The 25,941-nt window shown below is 34.5% G+C and overlaps 1 protein-coding gene across 1 annotated transcript in view; it reads left to right on the forward strand.

The window, feature by feature from the left end:
* The first annotated feature begins 17,523 nt into the window (after positions 1 to 17,523).
* Positions 17,524 to 25,941, forward strand: part of LOC149541253 (DHHC-type zinc finger family protein) — a 69,300-nt gene continuing 60,882 nt past the window's right edge. Inside the window, exon 1 of the mRNA XM_089802266.1 lies at positions 17,524 to 18,288. Within this exon, the coding sequence (XP_089658392.1) occupies positions 18,079 to 18,288 (210 nt within the window). The 5' untranslated portion in view covers positions 17,524 to 18,078. The remainder of the gene's footprint in view (positions 18,289 to 25,941) is intronic.

Raw genomic sequence — 25,941 nt, forward strand, 5'->3', positions numbered from 1 at the left:
GTTATTGAGCGTTTGAATTGTGCAGCCTGGTTGATGTTGAGAGTGTGGTTGAGGTAGAGGAGACTAGCTCCTCAATAGGGTTGGCTCTAGATCATTTGGTGTACCTAAACACACAATATAGACATTATATGTATTGTGTCCATGCAATTGTTTTTATCTCTAACCCTAATCTTAATGATAATACATGTGATGATCAGTAATTTATTATTTTTATGCATATAGAGAAGTAGTATTAAATAAAATAAAGGGAAATGATTTAATTAAAATTTGAAGTATTATGCATAAGTATAGAGTGCTTAAATTTTTGTGTATCACATTAAATGATTGAGAAGGAAATAATTTTTTGTATGTGAGTGGAAGCATGCCACATGTAAAACAAGTGAAAATTTGAAATTTGTCTTATTAAATGATATAGTTAAACTAAAACACCTCAACCTAAAACTTTATGGGAGAAATGTAAAGTTGCATTTGTTAAGGGACCAGACGATAATTGGAGATGTCATCTGGGGGGGGGGGGAGGGAGTTAATAAGAACCGAGGAAAGACAGGGAATTTATGACATGGAAAATTTGTGTTATTTTTAGTTTTTTGGGGAAAAGAAGGGGAATTACATTTGTCAATCTTTGGGTTGGGAAAGAAGTTTTTTCCTTTTATTACATTATATCCAAAGAGTATTAATTTATTATCTGCTGGAATAATTTATTCGTGAGTTGCAATTTATGACTGGAAACGTTGGGGAGCATTATTAATTCAACTCTTGTTTTGGCGGCTGATAAACTCTAGGTTCCACTCTTACATTCTATCTCTTAACTAGATGACTTTTAAGTTCTAGATAATTGCAAAAACCATTTGTGGTGTTGGGATTAATGCTCTTGCTTTGGAAAACATTATCATAGCTTTGAATTAACTACTTCTTTTCCACTTTCCTTACTATCTCTAGTCTCTTTATGATAGTCAATAGAGTGTTGTAGGCCAAAACATAACAACATTTTCCTATGACTTCTATGTTTTTGTGATTACAAATTACAAACTAGTTGGGTCATGAGAGTGATTGACAAGTTCCAAGTTTGGAGTGAATATTTTATTATACACCAATGATAGTTTTATGACTCTAAAACCGTGTTTTTTTTTCATAAGAAGACATACATCTGCAATTGCTAGTAATGTATATGGAATTGCTCATGTTTTTTATTTGTATGTTTGTTTGTGTGGTAATTTTGGACTACGAAGCGCATGCTAGTTTAAGCAAGCCAAACTATAGTGCTCTTATGTTTCCCTGTCAAATGGTATCAATTTGAAAAATAGATGGGGAAGATGAAATTCCTATCCTTTAGATTAAATCATAATATTGATTTCCATTGGTGTGATATAAGTCTGAAATTGTAGAAATGTGAATGGAGAATGATCCACTTGCATCTTATTGAATAAAGTATGGATATATGTGATCTTCATACAACAAACATCACATGAGACTCAAACATTTATTTTTAATAATAATATTTAACTTGGCTATGACTTGTTGTAGTTGTAGTGTGAATTAGGAAGATAATGTTTTTTTCAGTACTTCATGTTATATGTTGGTTGCCTAATCAATATGAATAGTCCTGTTATTTTTGTCAATAGCTTGGTAGTGGTAGAGTGTTGGTGTAGATATGTATTTACTATTTACACTTACTTAAGTTTACTTAGGTCAGTGCATTATTTTATTATTTATTTTGTGAGACACTTAAGAATTTGTGTACCTTTTTGGGTTGTCATGTTGACAACACAGAAGTAGGCAACTCTAATTCAACACATGGTGTCTACAACACTAGAGTTTGCATCATTCACTGAGTTGTCATATAGACAACATAGTTATTCGCACTCCCTTTTTAGCACATGTTGTCTACAACATAGATTTGTGTGATACACCCTTGTAGGCTTATCCTCTCATCATCACACTTACTTATGTGCATAATGGAGGATAACCCATATCTGGTGCACATGTGCCTGGTTGTATGACTTATCATGTAGTTGATTCTTAGGCATTCTAGATACATCTTAGAGGCCTTTATATACAAGCACTCCTATTGTACTTTAATGCATATTGAATTGAATACATTGTTATTTCGATCATACTCCTGTCCAGTCTACAGTTGTGCTTGTGTTTGAGTTCTTAGTTCTTGGGTGAATTTTGCCTTAAGGCAAATTCTTACATGGTACCAGAGCTGGGAGATTTTCTCTTCACATAATCGTTCAAGACCATTGTTGCTTCAACACTTTAGCTTGAATCTGAAGTACTACAGAATTTGGGAGCGTCTAGAGCCAAATCTGACCTCGCCCTTACGTCTAGAATGTTGATTCGATCAAAATCAGCTACCCTAGCCCAAAGTCAATTGTGAGGCAAAAAAATTTGCAAATTGGCACCTAGAGGCCCCAATTTGCAATTCCAGTATGATATTTTTTAGATCTACAATTTAATTTTTCAGATCTGATTTTATTTTCTCTATATTTTTGTCACAATTTTATTGCAAATTTTTTTTGCCCAATAGGGCTATCAGAAAAAATATATTATAGAACCGGACAATCACAACTTGGCCCTACAATTTGGGAGGAACTTTTCAATCGACGGGCAACATATTCTATTCATTCAGCGACAGCACCTTACCGACGAGCATAGATATCTGGCATCAAAGTTTGGCCACCAACACCAGACAAAGTCAGTGACTTCAACTCCTAACACGTCTGAGCTCGTTATTGGATCTTTGTAGTGGCTTGGTTTTATACAATTACGGCTTCAACATTCCCACCAATGTGGGATATTGTTTGAACAACCTGGCGAGCATGTTTTTTAATTCTCTGACAAACCCATACATCTTTCGGTCGTGTTTCATTTTCCAGTGTCACAGACAACCACTCCGGTAATCGCTACTCCCCGTCAGCACGACTTTTAAACTCTAGCGTCGGCATTACGATTTTGGCCACAACACATTGAACCTCTGGTGACAAAGACACTATCCCAATCACCGGTGCATGAACCTTCCTCCCAATGGCAAAGGTCTTCTCTGGCCCACATAATAGTATATTTTGGTGACATCTTAATTGTCAGCTTGCGACAACCTGTGCAAACCCCACCCACTGCAAGACATGTGGCTCTATACCATTCAGCCACGTGGTGCCATTCTAGCTGCCCACTTGTCCGCCACGCAGAGAAACAACAACACAAGTAGACACCTAGTCAGCAATTTGACGAAGCAAAGTCGTACAACCAGCTATCGACCAAGTCATCCATACACATCAGCTCCATACGCCATGCCATTTTTTTGTACAATTTTGTACAAGTCATACGATTACCACGTTATTGACCGAACAGTCCAGTCACCCACCACATCACCCAGGCGCTATTTTTTTGCTAACATCATCATTTTACAAGGTTAAAATTGACGGTCATCTGACTGTCAAAACCAAGGATTTTATAACTACTACAACAATTGTTTGACTGTCAAATTTAAGCTAGCAGTTTTCCTTCTAGACCCCTCTTCAGATGCAGTTTTGATTTAGCAACCTAACTTTGTGAGGCCATAACTTAGTCATATGGACACCAATTCAAGTGCATTTTTTTTAAAAAATTGGGTAGAATTTCTTAAAATTTCTAGTGGTGATGTTCTTTTTTGGTTTTGGTGCAAAGATTTTCCAAAAATTGCATTTTTTGGCAACTGTACCTATTTAATCCTTCATTTTGCAACTTCAAACACTTCGTACGGGCTCATCTGGACACGAAAATAGGTTTTTTTTTTTGAAAGTGTGTATTTTTTTGGTCTACTTCGAAATCTACAGTCAAATTCTAGGGTTGTGTGGGCAAAAATCTCACTTTCAAAACTAGGGTTTTTTCTACATTTTAAAGCTTTGATTACTTCTCAAAATTGTTGTACATCTGAGTTACAATGCTTAGTGATAGAAAAATCAAAAGTCCACTTTGTACTTTTTGACAAGTGGCCTATTGTAGGCACACTACTTATAAAGTGTCAAAAGCATCTTTTCGGGGTTTTTTTTTGATTGAGTAAAAAGGGGGATTGTGTTTTGTGTTCTTGTGTCTCTCTTGTGTGCTCTTTTCATTTTTGCATCATGGGTTCACCTAAATGCCCACTTCTAACTTCACATAATTATTCTACATGGAAAGATATTGCATGGAGTAGATTAATGGAAAAAGGTTACAGTCTTTATGTTGATGGTACGATTACCAAACCTACTAATGTTATAGAACTCATTGATTGGCAAAAACAAGACCAACAAGCTTTAGGAGCTATCAGGAATTGTGTACATAGAGATCTCTTCTTTTACATTGCCAGTTGTAGAGAATCCAAACCAACTTGGGATAAACTTGCAACATTGTATGGTAAGGTGGATGAAGAAAAGAGATTTCAAATTGAGAACAAACTACTTATCTTGGATCCGAAGAATTTTGACACAATTCAAGATTACATCAACAAAGCCAATGAGTACAGGGCACTACTTAAAGATTGTGGAAATCCCATGAAGGATGACAAGTTGATTCATCACATCTTGAAGAGGCTACCTTTAGAGTATGCTTCCTTTGTTTCGAGTTATAATACTCACAAGTTGACCATGGGAAGTGCTTACCAGAAGCCTACATTTGATGCATTTGCAGAAATGTTGATTGTTGAACAATCTCACTTGATAGATTTGGGACTTCTCACGACATCAAAGACCAAAGCCTTGGTGGCTAGTGATGAGCACCAATCAAGTCAAGGAGGAAGAAGTTCTAACAAGAAGAAGAAGAAGTAGTGGAAGCAAAAATCACAGTCTGAGACACAACAATCCTCCTCAAAGCAAGGCAATTCTTCTTCCAACAAGAAGGGAAGTAATGAAAAGAAGGATAAAATTTTTTGTGCATATTCCAAAAAGCCAAATCATGATGAGCATCATTGCAAGACTAAAAGAATCGATGAGTTGGAAAACCTACTCAAGAAGAACAAAATTCAAGTGCCAAGTACTTCCAAGGATTCAACTTCAACCTCTTCAAAGGGGAAAGGGCAAGCACTTATGGCCAATACAAGTTCTTCATAATGGATACTTGACTCAGGTGCCTCCTATCATATAGGTTCTTCAAAGGGAGACTTTTCTTCATTGAAGCAGTCACAAGTACTGCACATCTTCATAGGAGATGATACCAAAAATGGAAGTTGAAGGGAAAGGATGTGTGGAAATGGACAATGGGGAATTCAAAGATGTTCTCTACATTCCAAACATTAGCTCCAATCTCCTCTCAATTTACCAAATCACTCACCTAAGAGATGGTCACAAAGTTGAGTTCCTACCAGATTCAGTGATGGTGCAAAGTCTAAAAGATGATTCATTGGTTGTAGTGGGGAAAGTCAATCATGACAAGAGGCTTTATTCCTTCTCCCACTTTGTGCCTAAGTCTCCTTGTCAAGCCTTGTTGACTCACTCTAATTATCAAATCAAACTATGGCATGAGTGGTTTGGTCATCTTGCCTTTGGCTACCTTCAACAACTTTGCTCGAAACACATGGTCAAAGGTCTACCTAACATCAACTTTTCTAAGGATGAATGTTCATGTCATGTTTAGTGGATATGCATCTGGAGGAGAAGTATGATAAAGGGAAGTCTTCTAGAGCACCAGTTGTTCTTCAATTGGTTCACATGGTTTTAGCAGGACCTTTTGTAGTGACTTCAATTCACATGGGTCTACTTCCTTCATCACAAGAATGAAGTGGTTCACAAGCATCAAGCCTTTAAGACTCGTGTTGAACACAAATCAAGGAAAGCCATCAAGGTTCTACGAATAGACAACGAAAGCCAATATGTAAATAGAAGACTTAAGGACTTTCACAAACATGAGGGAATTGATCTTCAAAATCCACTAGCATTCAGTCCGCACAAGATAGATGTTGCAGTACTAAGGATTATAATCTTAAGACCATGGCAAGTTGCATGATAAAAGCCAAGTCTCTTGATCCAACACTTGAAGTTGAAGCCATTAGCAGTGCTACTCACATACTTAATAGGTCTCCTCATAATGCCCTAGACGGGAAGACTCCTTTTGAAGCATGGTGCTGCAGAAAACAAGTTGTGGGTCACTTCAGAGTCTTTGGTTGTCCAACATGGGCAAACCTATCTTCTAGGGGATGCAAGGCACAGTCACCTCAACCTTGTACTTTCATCGGTTATGAAGACAATGTGAAGGTTTACAAACTAATGGATCCAAAGAATCATGAAATTGTTGTGGAGAAGGATGTACACTTTGAGGAAAGTTCACTCTGATCCTCTTCGCACTTCATATAGTGTGAAAACTGATGGTGACACTAGCAATAATGCTTCAACAGATTCAAACACGTGGGGTTCCATCGACAGTTGAAGCGAGAGGTCACGACATCAACATAGTCCACATGCATACATTGCCACAATGATAAGTCCAGCAAAGCAGGGTACCTCTTGTTTTCCAGCTCCAACTTCAGTTGATGACTACATGACAAACATTGCAGGTTTGTTCGTGGAGTCACATACCATAGATTTGAGAGAAAGCCTTGATGATTTATATCTTCTCTTTGTTGAAGATGATCCTTCTACATTTTTTTCGAGGGCTCACTCTGACCCTCGTGTCCATTCTCTACATGATCAATCTTTATAGGTTGGCGTGATTGTGGATCCTTATGAACAAAAGTTGTCGGAGGTCTCTTTATCAGTTGAGGAGACAAAGGGTTCATTGGAATAGGTTCAACGGGCATCCTTGCTAGATTTGCATTCCTTACTTTTAGCACAACTAGAAGGGGTGAACATTAGCATCAAAACAGGGACACTTGAGCAGGTTTTAGGGCCACCATACATCTTCAGGATTGTACCTTTGTCATTGTTTCTTCCAAAGGGGAGGAACATCATCCAGCATTCATGGACCAACTTCTTCCTTGGAGCAGCAATCACTAGTCGACATTCTTCATTTTGGGGAGAGGGCGGGGGACTACAAATTGTCTCTCTTCCTCTTCTTTCTTATGGGGGACTTTTTCCTCTTATGAGGTCTTGTTCTTCTCATTCTTCACTATTGTATATACTCAATGTATGTCGTAATGGGGGGGTCTTGATTACTCCATCCATCCATGCATCTAGTTTTTTCATCTCTCTTTTTGGGGGAGGGTTTTTCCCATGAGGTTTTCCCTCTTTCTCCACTTTATGAGAGACTGCATTTTCATTATGTGCATGGGTACCTAACATGGCCTAGTAGCTAGGACCCATCATGCATATCATTCTAGTTTTCATAAGCTTAAGGGCATTCCCCTCAGTTGCACTTAAGGGGGGGTGTTGGTGTAAATACGCATTTACTATTTACACTTACTTAAGTTTACTTAGGTTAGTGCATTATTTCATTATATTGCATTATTTTATTATTTATTTTGTGAGACACCTAGGAGTTTGTGTACCTTTTTGAGTTGTCATGTTGACAACAAAGAAGTACGCAACTCTAATTCAGCACATGGTGTCTACAAAATTGTAGTTTGCATCATTCACTGAGTTGTCATATAGACAACACAATTATTCGCACATGTTGTCTACAACATAGATTTGCGTGATACACCCTTGTAGGCTTATCCTCTCATCATCGCACTTACTTCTGTGCATAATGGAGGATAACCCATATATGGTGGACATGTGCCTAGTTGTACGACTTATCATGTAGCTGATTCTTAGGCATTCTAGATGCATCTCAGAGGCCTTTACATACATGCACTCCTAGTGTACTTTAATGCATATTGAATTGAATACATTGTTATTCTAATCATACTCCTTTTTGATCTACAATTGTGCTTGTGTTTGAGTTCTTAGTTCTTGGGTGAATTTTGCCCCAAGGCAAATTCTTACATAGAGATTAAGTTCTAACATTTCTCCTAGGTAATGGTTGTTATTAAGGCTGATTATTTTATGATAGGGAACCTTGACTTTATTGTATTTGTCGTAGGTTAATACTCCTATAATCACTTATTCTTAACTAGTGATTAACATTTTCTATTTCAACCAATTAAATGTAAGTATTTTTTGATTTTTTAAAATTTCAAATGTTTAGATGTGAGACTTCTAAGTTATAAAATTATTAAAATTATTTTTGGTTAATTTGATTGGTTTATATATTTGGGGTCTTATGGGAGAGAATTTGAAGGAAGCACCAGTCCTATTGTATGACAATATTTTAGGATGCAAAAATATATAAAAGTAGGAAACATATATAACAATTTCTCAATTTAAATAAAAAACAGAAGATTAATACACTAGAATACAACCAAGTCATAATAATAGCATGATGAATTAGAAATATTTTTATATTAAAAAATATTATTTTTAAAATATTTATATATGTGTACTTCTAAAAAAAAAGAAATTTTATTAATCTTTTTAAAAATATTATATAAAAGTTTTATAAAATATATAAAAATATTAACCAAATATAATTTTTTGATAGATAAAAGGCCCAAGAGCCATGCTTGTTTTGTAACTTTGAATCTTTAATAATTTATTGATATCCATAGTTGAGACTTCCAACATCTTAAATTTGTACTCCTTATATTAATCTGCAAAGAAATGTTGACTAATATCAAGTCGTTAGATATATATAAGTTATAGATATGAAAATTTAGCTTTAATTTCTCAGTCTTAATTAGTTTGAATGTAATAAACTTTTTTAGGAAAACTTTATGATAATATTTACATAGCAACAAAAGAGAGAAACAATAGTATTTTATTTCATAGATGATTATGAGTTTGACAATTCATCAAAGGGATGGGTAGGTAATATATTCTCAAGATTGATGTTTTCTATATCTTCCCAAAGTCCTACCTGATCTTCTATCATAAATTTACCTATCCATCCAAAGTCAAGATGAAACCAAACCTGCAGGAAGTACATTAAGAAATCGACATTTCTTTCAGTAACTACCTTCCATTTATTTAATCTTCTACAATCTTCAGAAAAGACTATTGGAAAAAGTGGGACGTTGTTTCTCCTTAATATATTTTTGTCATAATTGCAAGGTTTCAAAATCAAACATTCTTCATTAATGTTGATTAGGAATTTTTCCAAGTCACCTAAGTAGATACTTTTAAACAATCTTCTGTGCAAAGTAAGTCTATCCCAATTTTTTTTAGCTTCAACTAAATAAACCATGGCTAGAAACATAGAAGAAATGTTTGAAGGAACTCTGTATTTACTGGTGTTGAAGATGAATTCCTTCCCCAAGATTCAACAAACTACCCTGGTTACTAACAAATGTGTTGACAGAAGCATGGCTTTGATCACAATACCCAAAATAGGTCCACAAAGGTTGTTTGGTTTGAAGGCCCTCAAAGTTAAATTATAGTTTCGATCTTGATTTTGAGGACCTACTCAAAGATAGAGAACTCTCTTCTTTAAATATGTTGTCTCAAAAGAACAAGGGACTAAAAACTAAGAGGTAAAGAATATAAAAAGACAAATAAGTAAAACCGATTAGATCTGGATGGAGGAGCCAAAAGGAAATCGACAAAATATTAATCAAATATTAATTGAATGATAATAAATCATTACAATTAGCTTAATGTTTCTCTTAAATAAGTATTAAATTTTTATCTTTACTACTCTACTCAGTTAAATTATACAACAAATACAAGCAACCACATGACACTTGTTTATAAATATGGAACTATGAGCTCGAGAATAATCTTAAGCAGAATTCATGTCCTGCGTATAAACTTCTAAATAAAAAATGGTATAAGAAAGGTTGTTTGTCCTTTTCTCTAGTTGTGACTTGTATAATCAAAGAATCAGTAACAAAATTGTAATTTGTTTTCTCAGTTGTTAAGGGGAATTCCACCATAATCTAGATTGTTTATTTTTAAAAGCATTGTTATTAAATATTAATGCAACAAAGAATTTTAGCATAGGTTGACAAAACCAACAGTCCCATTTGTCTAAGGTAGAAACTCATATACGAAAAAATCCCAATCCATTAATAACAATCAATCTCTACTAAATCTCAATAGGAAAACTACATGGCATATTTAATATGATTTATAATAAAATCTTGTTCGATGATAGCCATCGTCCAATAAATTGGAATGGAGGAAAATGTGAATAAATTCTAAAACGCATTTTAACCATGCCTTGCCATTTTTATATATGAATAGAGTCTATTTTTTTTTTAAGGAAATAGAATAACCACCAAGAAAATAAGTCTAAGGATATATTGCTTAACACTTGATTGTATGTAGACAACTATTTTTTATTTAACATTATTCTCTTGGCACTGGTTTGCCTTCCTTTTATAGCATTTGTCCCGTTTCTATCAATGTATACTTTGTTAAACTATTTACTTACTCCTTAAACATGGTTGTGCGAGTTGTAATTTATTTAATGTTTATGTTTGGAATGCATGGTTACTTTAAATACTCCATTCCACATCCATTGTTTGTTTATAGATTAGTCACATGGTTGCACCAGATCCATCTAATCCAATCGTTATGAGTTATAGGTTCTTCGGGCAGGGTCGAGGAGTTCTTCATGTCAAGAAGAACCCCATGCGAAGCTAACTATAAACCACTCTATGGTTGGGTAGTAAAAGCACCTGGGCCACACTCTTATCTCGAGGTAGCAGACGGATCTAGTTTTGAGACTTGGGAGACAAGAGCTCGTTGATAGACCTTTGTCGATGTCTTTTCCTTCTATTCATGAATGTAAGAATGTTATATTCATGTATTGAATATTATCTATATAAAGATCAGTATCCCATGTATAAACTTTATCATTAAGGATCATGATGTATGGATGTAATCAAAGCTTGACATATTGATCGACTATTTGATGTATTTTAATCACGTGGTATTTATGATGTACTTATACTTAGCTTTTCAACATATTTATATTGTAAATTTTTCTTTATTAATTGATTGGAAATATTTATTGTTTTGACACTATGCTCTTTGAACTTTGGCTTTTCTTAAGACTCTTTCCACTTTTCTTGGAGTTTTGCATATGTGGCATTGTTGGCAAAATGCAGTCTTTACACATGCAAACAATGTGGCAGAATGAAATAGTATGACAAATACATTGAATGGTTGTGTGCATTATTATTATTGTACAAGATATATACAAAATGGATATGTCTAGAATACATTAAGATTATTTAGCAAATACAATTGAGAAAAAATAAATTGACTCAATAACCTTTAGAGCTCGTTGTCCCCACTGTGAGTGTGCTCATATGGATGCATAGAAGAAAAAGTAAGATACGCCTGCAAAACATAAAATCACATAAAATCTAATTGGAAGTCCTTACCAAAATGCTTCAGAACATGCATTGAAAAATGAATCATAACTAGCCTGTAGGAATAGTTTAGCAATAGAAAGCCTCAAACTAATGTCTTCCCAATGAATGAAATGTAATGGTCATAGAGACACATGCAATCCAAAAGCTTAAAAGCAAAGTAACATCAAGAGTTGTAATGCTAGATTTTATAACGTGTCTCTGCTAACAATCTTCTAATTATCACACAATGGATTTGTTGAAAAACCATGGCACAGGTACCACTATAGGATTTAACCAACTTTTTTTGTTGTTAAATATGCTATTGTGGACATGCATGGAAAGTATCAAACATTGAAATGAGTGTGAATGTTTAATAGAAATGCTTCACAGTGAGAGTGGCAGTGAATTGTGCTACTAACAAATTCATTGATGATGATGCACAAGTTGTTGAAGAGGAAACCAATCATACAAAAGGGAGGATGCACTATTTCTTTCTTTCTTAGTAAAATGAAGGCATTGATAGAATCAGCGTCAAGGATGGATACACTTAGAATGAGAAGTTTGGTAGGTCACTTTCTAATACTATCCTCAAGAACCACGTTGGGAGATCATTGCTAATAAAAACAAGTTTGGGTTCTTGTCCTTATATCGATCCTTAACCTTATGTTGAGATGTAAAGTCCCCATCTTTTTAGCATATCAGTGGAGTTCTTAACCTTTACATTCTCTGAAGGCTAAGTGGAGAAATAAGGAGAAATTGATTAAATTAATTTCTTATAAAGTCAAAAGTCAAAAAAAGAAAAGAAAAACAAGTGACTTTATATTTAATTTATTTAATTTTTTTGGAGAATGCATTAATTATTGTACTGCAAGGGAGAAGCTTCTAGGAAGTGCATTAATTATTGGGAGGGGGAAACTTCTAGAGAATGCAATTATTAAATATTTTGTTTAATTATTGTATTGCAAGAGAGAAGCTTCTAGCAAGTGCATTAATTATTGGAAGGGGAAAACTTATAGAGAATGCAATTATTAAATATTTTATTTCCTTCTACTAGGGTCAAGGAAAAGTATAAAAAGAGGTGAGAGCTTCATTGTTTATCATCTGATTTTGTGAATTGCATTTGATATCAAGTTGGGAGAAGAAACTAAGGTTTTCGATTTCAGCTAGCCATTGGAGAACATCAACTCTTAAGTGTTGCAACCATTTGAGGTGGTGAAATATCCATTGAATTTGGTATTTGGGAGAGCTTCAATTCAGGAGTTCTATTTTGTGCTTAAATTGGAGAATAAATTTTGATTGCTATAGTACGCATGCAGGATGCCGCACTATAGTGACTATGCTTGATTCATTTCCATTCTTGGGCATCACTATTATCATTGTACTTCATCAGCATATGATTTTGTTATGATAATTCAGAATAATTTTTTTTGGCATCATTGTTACATCTCATTTCCATGTATTTGCACTAATAATACCAAAAGAATTGCATTTGACTATTAGTTCCTTGAGGGGTTATTACAGTGGTATCAAAGCTTGCTTGCAAAGTGTTTGACAAGATGTCAAACAATTGAAGTATAAAGATTTTTTTTGGGTGTTTGAAGAAGTTATAACCTGTTGGGGTTATTACATGAGAGTCTCTATGATCATGAAACAAAAAGGAAATACAATTTCATTAGGACTCAATACAAAATTTCACAAAGATACAACTAGAATTAGATTTCTTTAAAGGTTAATGCATTCACGCTTCCATGAAGATAAATAACTACTTCTATAATCTAATCACGTAATTTGTTGGATGTTATGGGTTGGAATTATTCATTCATGCTAATATTGATGCAAAGCATCCTACATACCAAACAAATAATAGGATATTATGATCCATTCATCATCAAGTCAATAATCCCATTAATTAGAGGCATCTCATGAGGCAAAACAAAGCATATTTCCAACACAAAAACATCAATTCTTCTCCATTTACATATCCTAATTTCTATATCTGATTCTATTATTCATAACTTTTAATCCTAAACTTTTCCTGCCAAACCATTTGATAAAATTGTTCCAAATTAGGAATACTAAAACATATCCAAAGCTGATCAAAAATAATAAATCCATTACAAGTTATAGTCTCTGCACTTAGACCCATTTTCTCTGTCATAAATCAGATGTAAAACTAGAAACCCTATGTAGGGAATCCAGTAACTTCCTCAAAGTGACTCCAAATGAAACCAAACTAATTTCACATTGATTCTATATGAATATATTTTCATATTATGCAAGCCATTAATTCTTCCAATTCATAAATCATTTTATGCATGCAAATTTGTGCCCACAATTCCATTGAAGATATTAAAAAATCAATGTCTACTAAAAGATTCACAATTTCCACAAATCTTTATAAAAACAACCCAAACCAAAGGGAAAAAAGAAGTATTATTTGTATAGCTTTCTAATGAATCCATTTAGAGGTCATAACTCATTCATATGTATCAGTGCCAAGTTCTGCAACATGACTGTTGTTAGGCAATCCAAAATTTGTAAATAACCACTTTCACCAAAATATGCATAACTTCTTCTTAATAGAATGAAATTAATCCAAACCAAAAGAAGAATGAAGATAATTCATTCTACTATTCAAATATATAACTTATATATGGGTTTCATGTTGCAACTATCTGTACAAAGCCTAGAAATGGCATAAAAATAGTGAATAGAAATAGTGAACACCAATCAAAATAACTAGGAATGAATGCACAAAATAATACCAAAATGTTCTCTTCCTTCTCATTTTGATTTGGAACAACCAATACATGGTATTTACAAAATTTTAAACATTTGGAAACCATCCAAATACTCCTAAGACCTTTCACCTTCTCTCTTGCATCATATTTTTCATATTGCCACATTTTATGACAATATTTACTTACATATTTGACAACTTTTACAATTTTGTCTTTCAACCTTACATTATTATTAAAATTGAATCAAATTTACTTAATACATCATAAATGACCAAAATAGAATAAAATTGATCATATTATGAACTCTGGCCTGGTATTCTTGTCTTCTTAGGTGCTCCTACACCACACTCCCTAGTTTGAAAAATTTCCATGTCCCATGGAAATGCTCTGGTGAGAATTTGTAAACAAATTTGTTGCCTCTTTGTCTTCATTGTTGGATTGATTTCTCTGCTACTTCCTCTTTATTATTTCAAATGTGACTCCTATCTATAGATTTTATGCTGGTTATCTCCAAAGTGCATCTCTCATCTGAAGTTCACTCCTCCATGCTGCTACAAACACCAACTTTTGTTCCTCACCTGAGAGTCCTCTCTTGCCTCTCTCCCTAATCTCTTGGCGACACACAGTAAACCATCTCCTATGGCCCTTTTGGTAGACGTCCATGTCCACCTATCTGCAGTGAGTGAACTTGCACCTGCAACCAAGTAACTTCACAACAAGAATCCAAATACCCAACACTGCCTGGTGTAGATTGTCTTCTATCTACACACTTAGAATCTTTTGAGCTCTGATACCAATTTGATGCAAAGAATCCTACAAACAAAACAAAAAATAGGATATTTCTGATCCATTCATCATCAATTCAATAATTCAATTAATTAGAGGCATCTCAAGAGGCAAAACAAAGCATTTTCCAACACAAAAACATCAATTCTTCTCCATTTACATATCTTGATTTCTATATCTAATTCCATTCTTCATAACTTTTAATCCTGAACTTTTCCTGCCAAACCATTTTAAAAAATTGTTCCAAATTAGGAATACTAAAACATATCCAAAGCTGAACAAAAAATAATAAATCCATTACAAGTTATAGTCTCTACACTTAGACGCATTTTCTCTATCATAAATCAGATGTAAAACCAACAACCCTGCATAGAGAATCCAATAACTTTCTCAAAATGACTCCAAATGAAACCAAACCAATTTCACATTGATTCCATATGAATCTATTTTCATAATATGTAATCCATTAATTCTTCCAATACATAAATAATTTTATGCATGCAAATTTGTGCCCACAACTCCATTGAAGATATTAAAAAATCAGTTTTTACTAAAAGATTGATAACTTCCATAAATCCTCATAAAAATGACCCAAACCAAAGGGAAAAGAAGTATTATTCTTATATATTTACAATGAATCTATTTAGAGGTCATAACTCATTCATATGTGTCAGTGCCAAGTTCTGCAACATGACTGTTGTTAGGAAATCCAAAATTTGTAAATAACCACTTTCACCAAAATATGCATAACTTCTTCTAAAAAAAATGAAATTAATCCAAACCAAAAGAAGAATGAAGATAATTCATCCTACTATTCAAATATATAACTTATATATGGGTTTCATGTTGTATCTATCTGTACAAGGCCTGGAAATGACATAAAAATAGTGAACACCAATCAAAATAACTAGGAATGAATGCACAAAATAATACCAAAATGTTCTCTTCCTTCTCATTTTGATTTGGAACGACCAATACATGGTATTTATAAAATTTTAAACATTTGGAAACCATCCAAATACTCCCAAGACCTTTCACCTTCTCTCTTGCATCATATTTTTCATATTGCCACATTTTATGACAATATTTACTTACACATTTGACAACTTTTACAATTTTGTCTTTCAACCTTATATTATTATTATTAAAATTGACTCAAATTTACTTAATACATCATGAATGACCAAAATAAAATAAAATTGATCATATTATGAACTCTGGCCTGGTATTCTTGTCTTCTTAATGCTCCTGCACCAAATATAAAGATTCTATATAGATGATGTAATGATGGTTATCAAAGAAAAGAGAAGCAAATGAAGAAAGAGAAGATCTTTGACAAATTCTAACTTGGAAGTTACATTTTCAACAAACCTTTTTGTAGCATCACTCATTCTAATTGGAAAGGTTGGGATTTGGCTCTAGTTTTTTTTTTTTTTTTTTGAATTTTGTAAAAGTTACGATTTTGGGTTTTAACTTTCATTTGTGTAAAGTTAGAGTTGGTTGGAAAAGAAACACTTCAACTCAAAGCGAAAGGGTGGTTACAACGAGGCCATCTTATAAGCCTATAAAATATGAGGCTTATGTAATGCAAAAGGGGAGGAATTTTTTTGAAGGGAAATGCTAGAGAAATTTGTAAAGGGAATTTTAGGTTGTGTATTGAGTGTTCTTGAACTTGTAAATTTTCAAAGAAATAATGAAAAACACATTTGGTCATATGGCTTGAATGTGTCCAGCAATTATAATTACTTACTTCTCCTATGTTAAAGTTAGTAATTTATCATGTAATGGTACAATCTAATTGTCCACTATGTAATGAATTTGGCAAATGTATTCGTTTCTTGGTATCTAGGTTCGAATATGATGGGATAACTTATCTTGTTGTATGTTGATTTCAGTTATTCATATATTGCCTTTATTATATTTATGTTCTAAATTCCCCTTGTAAAATGTTATCCTTTTGGAATCTCATGTGCTATTCGTATGTCTAATGTTTATGTTTCTTTCATCCTTCACTTTTGTGTTCTATCATTTTCTACTTTCAGGAGAAAAGTACAAAAAATACCAAATGCATCCATCTTACGAGGGAGCTGCCACTCTTAAATGTGAAGGAAAATTGCAATGTGACAGTGACCAGTTACTGTCTATCAAACTGTTGGCACAATTATCATTGTTTACATGACACATAAGGTTAGATTAAGGGATTATTTCATAGTGACAAATCTATTTACCGACAAATATATATGACCCATCAAACATTCCCTATTTTGACAAAAGCCTTATGCTTTGAATCGTCTTGCTCAAGTTTCTTATGTTGATTAATGACATTTTATTTTATTTTATTTCATAAAATTTATTTTTTACATATTATTTAAATATTTTTATGAAATAATAAATATACAAACGAAAATTATATTAAAAAATTAATCTAATTATAAATTATTTTATTAATATTTTAACTAAGAATAATAATAAATTTTTTTATTTTACACTTTTAAATTCTAATTCTAATTACTTATCCCTTGAACTTCCTTGGATCAAGTACTAGTTTATGGAAATCTACAAGTAGATTGTAAACATATGATAAATGTGAAAATAAAAGAAATTTAAAACTATTTAAATTTATTTGTTTAATTAATTAGATATCATTCAGTTGTAATGAACTTGTGATATGAATATCAGGATTTAACTGTGTGATTTTGAGTCAAACTCGAAAGAAACTGTGTAATGAACTTGAAAGAAACTTGCTGCAAGGCAGCGAGCAACAAATCTGTCCACCGAACGGTCTACGCTCTCTATATCTTCCCAGGTAAACCAACTGAACTACAAACGAACTCCCCTCTTCGGAATTCGCATTAGGTGCCTTGAAATACTGTTGAGAATTCTTTTCTTATTAAGATGGCCGAAGGCTAAATACTGGAAATCCATTGACTAATAGATCAAACGATTTTAATTGAGCTGTCAAAGTCAAATGTAGGCAATGAAATCGTAACAATCCCCAAATAATTCTTCTCTATTTGGTCCTCGTCGAGACGGGGAAACACATTCGATAATGATTTAAGGGGCTATCGCCGGCGAGGATTCAATTGACATATGGAACATTGATTTCGACGCCACAAGTAAAATCAGAAATCTATATCCTCTTCTGTGGTTAGTTCCACTGCCTTAAGTGAAACCCTAAAGAGTTTATAACACCCTCTTCCGGAACGTCTATTAACCTGAATCAGGCCGAGGCATCAAATATTTATTTCTGTAAAGATTGTTGTTATGCATAGATCGGGAGTTGTGATGGCTTGGAACGTGTTTAAGTTTTGCACGCTGCTGAGGGGGCTCGGTTCTTTGATGATACTGTTAGTGTTAGGGATCGTGGGAGTTACATATTACGCGGTCGTTATAGCCAATTACGGTCCGGAGTTGGCCAGTGGAGGCTTGGAAACAGCAATTTCTTTTCTTGTATTGGTGCTTTTTCATGGTCTGGTGAGCCATCTGTCTTAATTCTTTTATGAGACTTTTATTATTATTATTACTATTTTTATTAGTTATATCTCTTTCATTTAAGGGGTCAATTGAAGACCACAAGGTAACAGAAGGTACCATTTAGCAGTTTTGGTTATGGATGGGTAAATGTACCTGCATAATCAATTTGTTTGTATTTTTTAATATATTAAAATTTATAAAACTGTTGTACGTAATTTTTAAATTAATTAATAAAAGTGCATTTTGGCCCTTCCAGCTAAAAAATTTCAGGAGGATTTATTTTGGGGCAGGATATTTTATGATTTATTTCCAACTATATTATTTTTATAATTAATAAATTTGAAGGTAAAATCTAAAAAGGAAGTGCGAAAGAGACGGAATGCAAAATGTACTACCATTGGGAAATATTCGGTTTAGTAGTGATTGCATGAGTTTAACCGCCCTCTCCATACACAGCTAAACCTACAAATCCTTAACAATAGGTGCTCCTCTGTTTCAGGAGAAGATATAAAGTTAAACTGTGCAGTAGGCTAATTAAAATCGTTTCGTGGGACAATGAGAGCTTTAAACAAGTCAGCAGTAAGCAGCTCAATAAGACAATGTTGTATGTGCTGAGGCATTATTAAAATTCGTAAATGCGGGTCAGATTGCAATTGCCAGGACCTTGTCTATATCTTCGTTACACTATAACCTTGTGTAGTTTGTGATCATTAAATACACCATGACCTCAACTTTTGCCTTACTGCAGTACCTTGTCCATACTCTCCTTATACCACAACCTTTTTCTCTATTCACTCATTGTGCCACAACCTCATCCATGCTCCTGTTGCACCATAACCTTGCCCATTTGCTTGTTGCTGCACAACCTTGTTTGTGACCTCGTTTCACCACAATCTCATCTTTCTACAACCTTGCGCATTTACTTGTTGCTCCACAATCTTCTTCACACCATCGTTTTGCCCTCATTGCACCACAACCCTGTCTGTGCTCTTGTTATGTCACATCCTTGCTCATATGCCATGACCTTGACCATGTCCTTGTTACACAATGACCTTGTTAGTCCACATTCTTATGCCAGAACCTTGGTCCCATCTTCCTTTTTCCAATATCTCCCTCCCTCCCCCATCCTTCTTACACCTCAAACTTGCTGCATGTCTTCATTGTACTGCAACTTTGCATCATGTTTGTCATATAACAATGTTGTTGCATGTATTTGTCATATCACAATCTTGCCACATTTTTGTCATACCACAATATTGTGTCATGTACTTGTTATACCACAACCTTTGCCACATATCTGGCATACCACAATTTTGTTGCTGTATTTGTTATGCCACAACCTTGCCACATGTTTGTCACAAAACAATGTTGTTGCATGTATTTTTTATACCACAACCTTGGTGCAAGCCCTTTTATACTACAACCTCTCCATATGTGTGTTGAGTTGTGGGTCACCTTATTTAGGTGATGGTAGTGTAGAAAATGTTTATTTGTTGTGAAATCTAGGAAAGAATAAATTTGCGTTTCTAATATCAAGTTTAGGGGATTAAGAATTTTAATTTGCATGCAAAATTTCTCATAGTTTGTATTCTCAAAATCGATTAATGTTTTGTTTTTGATCATTGAATTTTGGCATGGCTTATTTCGTTGCTGTTGACCCATTGTTGCTTCTAAGTGGTTGATAAATTCTCTTTTACAAGTGAGCCAACTAATGCTTCTTAGCCAAATACGATTGTGGCATTGGAGAATACCTTGGTAGCTGAAGCTTGAACTCATATGCCTAAGGGGAGATTTTGAGCACTAAGCCTTATTAATAGAAAACTAAAAGTATAAAATTGAGAAGGTTTCCTTTGGTAATTGTGACATAATATCCACAATGAGAAAATAGTTCACCAAAATTGTTGCTTCTAAGTGGTTGATGAGTTCTCTTTAATAAGAGAGCCAACTAATGCCTCTAAGGGAAATATGATTGGGGCATTGGAGAATATCTTGGTAGTTGAAGCTTGAACTCATATGCCTATGGGGAGATTTTGAACTCTAAGCCTAACTATTAGAAAATTTAAAAGTATAAAATTGAGAAGGTTTTGGTTAATATTCTGACTTAATGTCCACAATGAGAAAATAGTTCACCAATCAGACCAGTTGCAATTTAGGCATAATGGTAACAAATAAATATTGATGCAGGTTCTTTTATGTTTGTTTCTTGCAACAAACTTGGACAAAAAAGTTTTAATCAATTGTTGGCAGTGTGTTATTCTATAAAATCCATATCATCCTTTCTGTGCCACTTATTGAAAAACTATTCCTATTTGGACCTTATAGCTGGAATCAATGGATGGCGAATTTGTAAAACAACAAATAATGGACATCTTCATTTAGGTATTTAGACCTGACCAAAGATTTGTCAATTCAAAAGAGAATGCTTCATGTTTTTGTAAAACCAAGGGCAAAATTAAGTTCACTTTCACACACCTTTAGTAGTTGTGTCGATAACTTAAGTGCGTGTCTTAAGATTTTCTTTGAAGACATAGACCAAGCTAGATTTGAACCTAGGACTCCACTAGATCTTCCCTATGCAGTTCACAGTTGTTAATGATCTATCATAGATTTGGGCTTTCCCAAAGTTTGGATCTAATTGGTAATATGGTCCCCTAAAATTTAGTAAGAATAACATTTGAGTCCCATATTAAGTTAGTTATTAGAAATTGGGACATTTGGATTACAACTTATCATGTGCACCAATTCCAACACTAAAAAAATACTTATGTAGGCCCATTGCCACATTCCATTCTAGAATCCATCCTAAACCACAAGTTGTATTTTAGTACAGAAAAAAATGGTTTTTGCTCTCCCTTGTACATGTTCTTCTTATTGATACATTTTTTATTTTTTTACAATTAGTCAATTACTTTATTGCATATTATGCTTCTAGGATATTTGTTTTACTTTGGTAGATATATTCTTGGATAGGTGATGCCTTCATTGCTCATTAGTAGACATTTATTAGAGAGGTAATGCACATTTAAGTGTAGTAGTTGTGCTTTCCTATTTTGTTGGAGACCTATAGTATACTTATCCTTCACCCTACATTGGTTGTACATTCACATCTCTTCTTGGCACATTCTACATATGCCCATTTTTAACTCACTCTCGAGTATTCGTTGTATGTTATCTCATTGCATCACATCTTCTACTTTGGAATAGCTATCAATTTGCTTTTTAATATCTTGGTTTGTTTGCCTACATTGGCAAAGCTTACATGATATTAGAGTGATCTCAGCACAATTAAACAATCTGACATGGTATTAGAGCATATTGTACAAGATTTGATATGGTATCAAAGGAAGATAGAGTTTCAAGGCTTGCCGGTCTTGTCATGTCCCCAAATCTTAATGTAATAATTAAATTAAATTAATTAATTAATTGGTCCCATAATTTAAATAATAATAAAATAATTAATTAATTATTTTAATTAATAAATATGGGGCCCAAATTAATAAATAAATAAAATAAATTAATAATGTCGACCTGTTGTAAATCTCTAGACTCTTCTTGGAGGCCTTTATTGGATCACGGACTGGATTTGATTTGTCTTTGAATTTTGTGAGGCTCAAGGCTGAGAAAGTTGTGCTTAGTTTCAGAGGTGAAAGACCCTCCCTGTTCTGCTTGTTGTAGTTTCAATGATTTAGCGCTACCCTATTTTGCTATTTGAGGTATCGTTCGGATATGTCATTGTGTGCACCAGATTTGTCAATTGTTGCTAGTTGATGACTGCTCTATATCTACTCAGATCTTGTTTGATACTTATGTAAATTGAAGTATTGGATTTGAAATTAATATATTTTGTGTCGCTAGCTTTGGCGACAATCCATTTAGTGTTTGTGCAATATGGGTCTATTACTTGTTTGTCTATACAAAATTCATAATCTCAGAAGGTGAATTGTAATTGTATTTTCGTGATCGCTTTGATGGTTCCACCAAACTACATTGGTCGACTGACCCACTTTCTTATGTTGCCCTTTCTCCCATTGTATGACAACCGTGGTCGAGCCTCAGCATCGTACGACCTCCAACATCGAATGCCCGACCATTACTTCCCCCATACACCCATCCAATCTCCCCTTACCACACCCCTCTCCACTGTATGCCCTCACCACTCCCTCAACACCCTCCATACAAACACATCGACCGTACAAGCATTCCCAACACTCATCGTACTGTAATATCCCTTTCTAGATATTTTACTAAAAACCCTTAATATAAATGTGCAGATTTAAAACTGAACAGAAAACCAATATTTGATATAAATTCCAGAACTTTAATCGATTTGTAACTAGCAGATTCGCATACAAGGAAAAAAACTCAGAAAAGTTTGTTTTTCCTCCAATATTCAGAAGTACATATATAAACCAGGAGTTAACACAAATAACTGCCAAATATGTTATTGTATTATATAACAACAATACAATAACATGCAACAATCCAAATAATCCAATCTTATAAACAGAAATAACAGTCAGATTGGCAAATGTAGATTAAACTTGTAAGAAGGCTAGGTTTGCGTCCAACCTCCAAAAGCTTCTTCAAGGGTTTGCGTCCTCGAAGAGATAACCAATCATGGTTTCTAGCTCCTAGATTAATATTTGTTTATAAATATTATCCTCTTCATATCTCCCCATGCGGAGCCTGTTGCACCTTTATCACTTTTTCCAATGTGATGCATGCCCTTTTAGGCAATGTGGGATAAAACACTTTTTTTGTCCTTTAGTCACTTAAGTGAACATAATACCTTTTTAAAAATAAAGTAACAAGTTAAATGAACTTTTAAAGTCACTTAGTCAGTAAACCATATAATCATCAGGCATCAAAATAACTGACCAAATGAACTCGGATAAGCACGTGCAATAGCTCATTGGAAAGCTCTCGGTGAGACGCTTCCAAACCAACACTGAGATACCAAGAATTTTGTGCTCTGTTTACTTTAGTAAGCATGCGGACAACCAGCCAAAATTGCTATGGTGGATCGGAAACTAGAAATGTCTAGGCCAAATCTCGAACTGAACCCCGTAAAGAAATTTTTTGCCCCCGAAACCTAGGCGAAGTGAGACGGCAACACAGAATTATAATGTTGCAAAAAAAGGGGACATTACAAAGCCTCCCTTCTCAAAGATTGCTTGCCCTCAAGCTATCTGCTCATACCTGCAGAAACCAAATGCCAGGATCCCATACTTGCCTCGAGAAAGAGGTTCTACTCCTCAGCCGATGTACCCCGACATGCATCTTCCCAAACTTGGAATGATGAAACAGTACAATAGGGATCAATGTGCCAAATAACTGAATGCCAGGATCCCATGTTTCACCAAAAAGGGACACCAACTACCATGTGCTGCTGCCCTGTGTGCCAATTCCCTCAGTCAGAATGTATGCCTCACTCCATGAGTGACCCTGCGAGTCTCTACTGTCAAGTGAAGATGGGAGCTCAACAATATACCAATATCCACCCCAAGATGATAGCAACCAAACTGTCCACCTAGCTCCCCGATAAAAGGCAATACATAGGGATGGTCCACCTGAATCCCAAGTGAGAACTCGTGTGCTGTTTGAGATACCACTGACCAGCTCCTATAATATCTGTATTGATGACAATGACAGATCTGGCCAATCTGATTCCACCACCATATCACCCTGGTGAAAACGGAGTAGTCCTAATCTTTGGAACTTTGATGTGTCAGAAAGCTGAAACACACCGATCATAATCTTGTGACTGTGTAACAACACAACATAATCCACTAGATGTAAGATACTATTAACACCTGGATCCCCGATCACCCAATTAACATGATCCTGGGTAAAGGAAAGAGTGGTTGGTGAATCACCAACATTATGAATGCTATCACTGTCTTCAATATACTGTTGAATAAAAATTGTAGACATCTCATATGGAACGTAGGGTAATGTATGTTCTCCTCATTCATCAACAAATAATTCATTGATTCCTGAAGGCCAAATAGAATCAACGAATATACTACTAGCATACACAAACAAATCACTGGTAGCTAGAATATACCAACAAGAAAAATCACCAATCAACAAGTAGGGCGTGGCCATCTCATAAGAGCTGGGTGATAAATCTCTAGGTAAGCTGAAAAATCCCTCAGAGCATGCTAAGGATCAATCTGAACTTCCTACTCCACCATAAGTACCCTCGCTTATGTCAAAGTCTTCATAAAAGGAAGGTTCCCCATTAATTGAAATCTTTGAATTATCCTCACTTGTTGTATTGCTAACCATGTGCTCATGTGAAAATGTACAACTGCTGTCATAAAAATCTGAATTTCTAGACTCATCAACTTGCTGATCCATAGAATTTTTTTCATCATAGAAAGTCTCAGATGGGGAACACGTGACTGAATTACATTGTTTGCCTTCACATCTACCCACTTTATGAATTCCTTCAATGATTTGCGTGATTTCTTGTGCCCTTGAACCACAGTTTTCTTCATGCATGGCTGCCCTACTCGTTTGATTTTCAGCCTTGTGGATGGAGTAAAGTGTTAAATTCAATTGAAGGCATAGCTCATCTATCTCCCTCTCTTTGTCCTTTCCAAATTTTATTGCTAGATCCCTATCCATTAATAGTTGCAAGCAATCATATTTTATCATTTTCAAAGTTAAAAAAATAGTATGTAAAAGAGGACTTGTGACACCACATACATTCCCATGTCTCTCTTCTATCACAATCTTCCGCATGAGATTCTCAATCAATCTGGAAGAATCGTCCATCCTCGTCAACACTTTGACAAGCTTGTCCTCTTTGACCAAAAGCATATCCAATAAGTCAAGGAGTGATAATGGTTTTTGGCCATCTCCTTCGAACACAAGTAGGCTGTTATCCATAGAATCTTCTAATTTTTCATCACCTAGGGAGACAACATTTTTAGATATATCCTCTAACTCAATGTGTGCTAGATCATCTATCTTGCCAACATTGCGGTCCATTTGCTCCTCCTCAATATGTGACATAATTTCCAACATAATTTCCAACCTAGTATCATCATAAAATTCATCCAAGTTAATTTCCATGTCGCTAAATAAGATGTTGGTGCTTTTCATGTCTAAATAAGATGGGGAGTTGCCAACATTGGTGGTTTGGTCAACTCTTCTATATGAGCCATCAACATGCTCATCAGAAGGACTAGTGTAAACAACTCCATAAGATACTTCTATCTCCCAGTTACCTATTAGTATATTTGAGCCATTGTTAGTATTTTGCATATTATCATGCAAAGGTTTCTCTTCCTTTTTAGTACTACGATCAAGTTGATTAATGTCTTCCTTATGCAAATTTCTATAACTGTACTCCGCAAGGAGATCTTGAGCCCAATCATAGCATTTGTTTTCTATCGTATCCGTCTTGTTTTGCAGCTCTAACTGAAAGTCCATATAATCAATGAAAGTAAATTCTTTTTGAAATTTTGACGAAAATTTGTTATAATCATCGTACAGTCTCCTTACTCCATTTTTAAGATCGAGTTGGAAGTCTTGGGTTAGTTGGTGCTACCTGTTTGTGTCTTTCAAGACATATTTAGGTTTCTCTGGAACTGCATCTTTGGGTGATTTGTTAGCATTTTCTGGACAATCTTTTGCAATATG

The sequence above is a fragment of the Cupressus sempervirens genome, chromosome 9 (genome assembly GCF_028749045.1).
Source record: "Cupressus sempervirens isolate cs-2001-9-10 chromosome 9, ASM2874904v1, whole genome shotgun sequence".
NCBI classification, from domain to species: domain Eukaryota; kingdom Viridiplantae; phylum Streptophyta; class Pinopsida; order Cupressales; family Cupressaceae; genus Cupressus; species Cupressus sempervirens.